At 40.6% G+C, this 3,053-nt stretch overlaps 1 protein-coding gene across 1 annotated transcript; it reads right to left on the bottom strand.

Annotated features, from left to right (window-relative positions):
• Positions 2,038-2,565, bottom strand: LOC109347995 (RNA-directed DNA polymerase homolog). Its single transcript, XM_019588201.1, has one exon. It carries the CDS (start codon positions 2,563-2,565, stop codon positions 2,038-2,040), a length of 528 nt encoding a protein of 175 aa, XP_019443746.1.

Genomic DNA, 3,053 nt, shown 5'->3' with positions numbered 1-3,053 from the left:
TCCTAAAGTTGAAAACTAAGAAATTGGTCTTGCAAGTTGGCTGCTAACTCCAATGTACATTCATGGTCAGGAAGTTTCTGCCACTTGACCAACACCTCTACTTCTAGCTCCAACTCTTCATTCAACATAGGTGGAAGAGGTTAAGGTTGTTCATGAGGCTTGAGGGCCTGCTTCAACAAGAAGACACGAAAGACGGGATGAATTCTGGAATGATCTGGCAACTCCAACTGATAGGCCACAAGGCCTACTTTTTTAGTAATTTGATAAGGATCATAATACCTAGGAGCCAATTTAGCACAAGGTCTGGCAGCCAAGGATTTAAGCTTGTAAGGCTGCAACTTAAGAAAAACTCAATCACCTAATTCAAATTCCACCAACCTCCTATGTTTGTCAGCATCTTGTTTCATCTTGTTTTATGCCTTAGCCAAATTATCCTTTAGCTCCATTAAGATTTCATCCCTCTGGTCATACATTTTGTTCACTTCTTCTACCTTAGATGGTAGAACCCCAACCTTTAGCAACATAGGTGGATCCCTGCCATAAAGTGCCTTAAAAGGAGCCATTCCACTTGAGTTGTTGTATTTGGAATTGAACCAGAATTCTGCCAAATGCAGCCAATCAAGCCATTGTTTAGGCTTAGGGCTTACAAAACACCTGAGATAAGTTTCCAAACACCTATTAGTGACCTCAGTCTAGCCATCTGATTGAGGATGATAGGAAGTGCTTAGTCTTAATTGAGTCCCAACTATTTTAAACAACTCCTTCCAGAATTGGCTTAGAAATAAAGGATCTCTATCTGAGACAATAGTGGTTGTGAAGTCATGCAACTTGACCACCTCCCTTAAGAAAATAGTAGCCACATCCTTTCTTGAATAAGGATGTCCCAGGGCAAAAAATGAGCATATTTGGTGAGTCTATCCACAACCACTAATATAGTATCCTTTCCCTTTACTATAGCTAGCCCTCCTATGAAATCCATAGAGATATCCATCCACACTTGTTGAGGAATGGGTAGAGGTTGTAGCAACCTAGAAGGTGCCAATATAGAATACTTACTCTTCTGACATGTATCACAACCCTCCACAAATGCCCCGATATCTGATTTCATACCTTCCTAAAACAAGAAACTGGAAATCCTCTTGTAGGTCCTAAAGTAACCAGAATGTCCCCCTGTATGGGTCTCATTGCACTAAGATATGATGGTGGAAATCCTATTAGAATTCTGAGACATGACTATCGTGTCCTTGTAATACAACACTCCTTTCTTTAATTCAAAGCCTGGATGTGAAGTAGGAGAGACAACCAAGTCTTACATGACCTTCCTCCATTTAGGATGTGAGTGCAATTCTTGAACCCAATTTTCCATTTCTTCATTAGTCATCATAGAGATGGCAGAGTACATGAGTTTCCTGGATAAGGCATCTGCCATAGAGTTCTCATTACCTAGTTTGTATTGGATTTCAAAATCCAATCCTACCAACTTCACAGCTCACTTGAATTGTTCATCAGTGAATAACTTCTGATTAGTTAGGAATTTTAGGCTCCTCTAATCAGTTTTAACAATAAAATGCCTACCCATAAGGTAGTGTCTCCATTTCTGAATGGCTTGAACCAAAACCATCAATTCCTTTACATACACTTATTTATGTTGAGCCTTACAAGATAATCCCTTACTCCAAAAAGTTAAGGGTCTGCTTTCCTGCATTAGAACAACCCCCGATACTATACTAGAAGCATCAGTTTCCACCACAAATTGCTTAGTGAAATCAGGGACAACCAACATGGGTAGATCAAGCATAGCACCCTTCAATTTATCAAAAGCAGTAGTAGCCTCTACAGTCCAATTGAAGGCATCCTTTTTGAGTAACTCAGTGAGGGGTTTGGTTATCCTTTCATAGTGTTGAACAAACCTCCTGTAGTACCTTGTAAGCCTTAGAAATCCCCTCAAACTCTTAATGTTGGTAGGTAATGGCCAAGTTTTCATAGCATCCACCTTAGAGCTATCAACTAACACACACCCTTCTGAAATAATGTACCCTAGATACTCAGGGCTGGCCTGCCAAAGCTACACTTCTTCCTATTAGCTCTTAGTGAATGATCCTTCAGCAAAGCCAACACTATCCCTAAATGATGGGTGTGAGACTCCAAATCAGGGCTATACACTAAGATATCATCAAAAAACACCAATGTAAGCTTCCTCAAAAAAGGTTTTAAGACCTCATTCATGATGGCTTGGAAGGTAGATGGAGCATTAGTCAACCCAAAGGGCATCACTAGGAATTCATAATGACTTTCATGAGTTCTGAAAGTTGTCTTGCCCACATCCTTTGGCCTCATCCTTATCTGGTGGTATCCTGATTTCAAATCCAACTTAGAAAACACCCTGGCACCCCCCAACTCATCCAACAATTCTTCAATAAAAGGAATATGGAACTTATTAGGCATAGTAATCTTATTAAGGGCTCTATAATCTACACAATATCTCCACCCTCCATCCTTCTTTCTTACCATGATGATGGGGTTGAAATATGGACTTATGCTTGGCCTGATCACCCCTGCTCCCATCATTTCAGCCACTAGTCTCTCTATCTCAAAATTCTGATAATAAGGACATCTGTAAGGTCTAAGCTTAGGGATCTCATATTCTTCTTTGACGTGTATAGCATGATCATGGCTCCTAAAGGGTGGTAATCCTTGAAGGTCTTGGAATACCTCTTAATGTTGTTGCAACCCCCCTCTAACTCAAAAGGAATCCTTACTCCTTGCCCTATCTCATGGGAAGGATCACACTGGAGGAGTAACCCTTTCCATTCCTTTAATAACACCTGCATTAAGGCACCTAAAGACAATTCTGCTCTAGTTAAGGTAGGATCTCCCACAATTGTAGCCACTGAGTCACCTTTCCTCATAGTCAGCCTCATTTTATCAAAATCAGCACTAACTTCCCCTAGGCTGGCAAGCCATTCCAACCCCAGAACAACATCCACCCCTCCCAAAGCAAACAGATAAAAGTTTTGAATTACCTCTTTTTGTTGCATACAAAGTTTGAGTTG

This window comes from Lupinus angustifolius, chromosome LG01 (genome assembly GCF_001865875.1).
Source record: "Lupinus angustifolius cultivar Tanjil chromosome LG01, LupAngTanjil_v1.0, whole genome shotgun sequence".
Lineage (NCBI taxonomy): Eukaryota > Viridiplantae > Streptophyta > Magnoliopsida > Fabales > Fabaceae > Lupinus > Lupinus angustifolius.
Note: the sequence above shows the minus strand (reverse complement) of the source record. Positions and strands in the feature narration are given on the sequence as shown.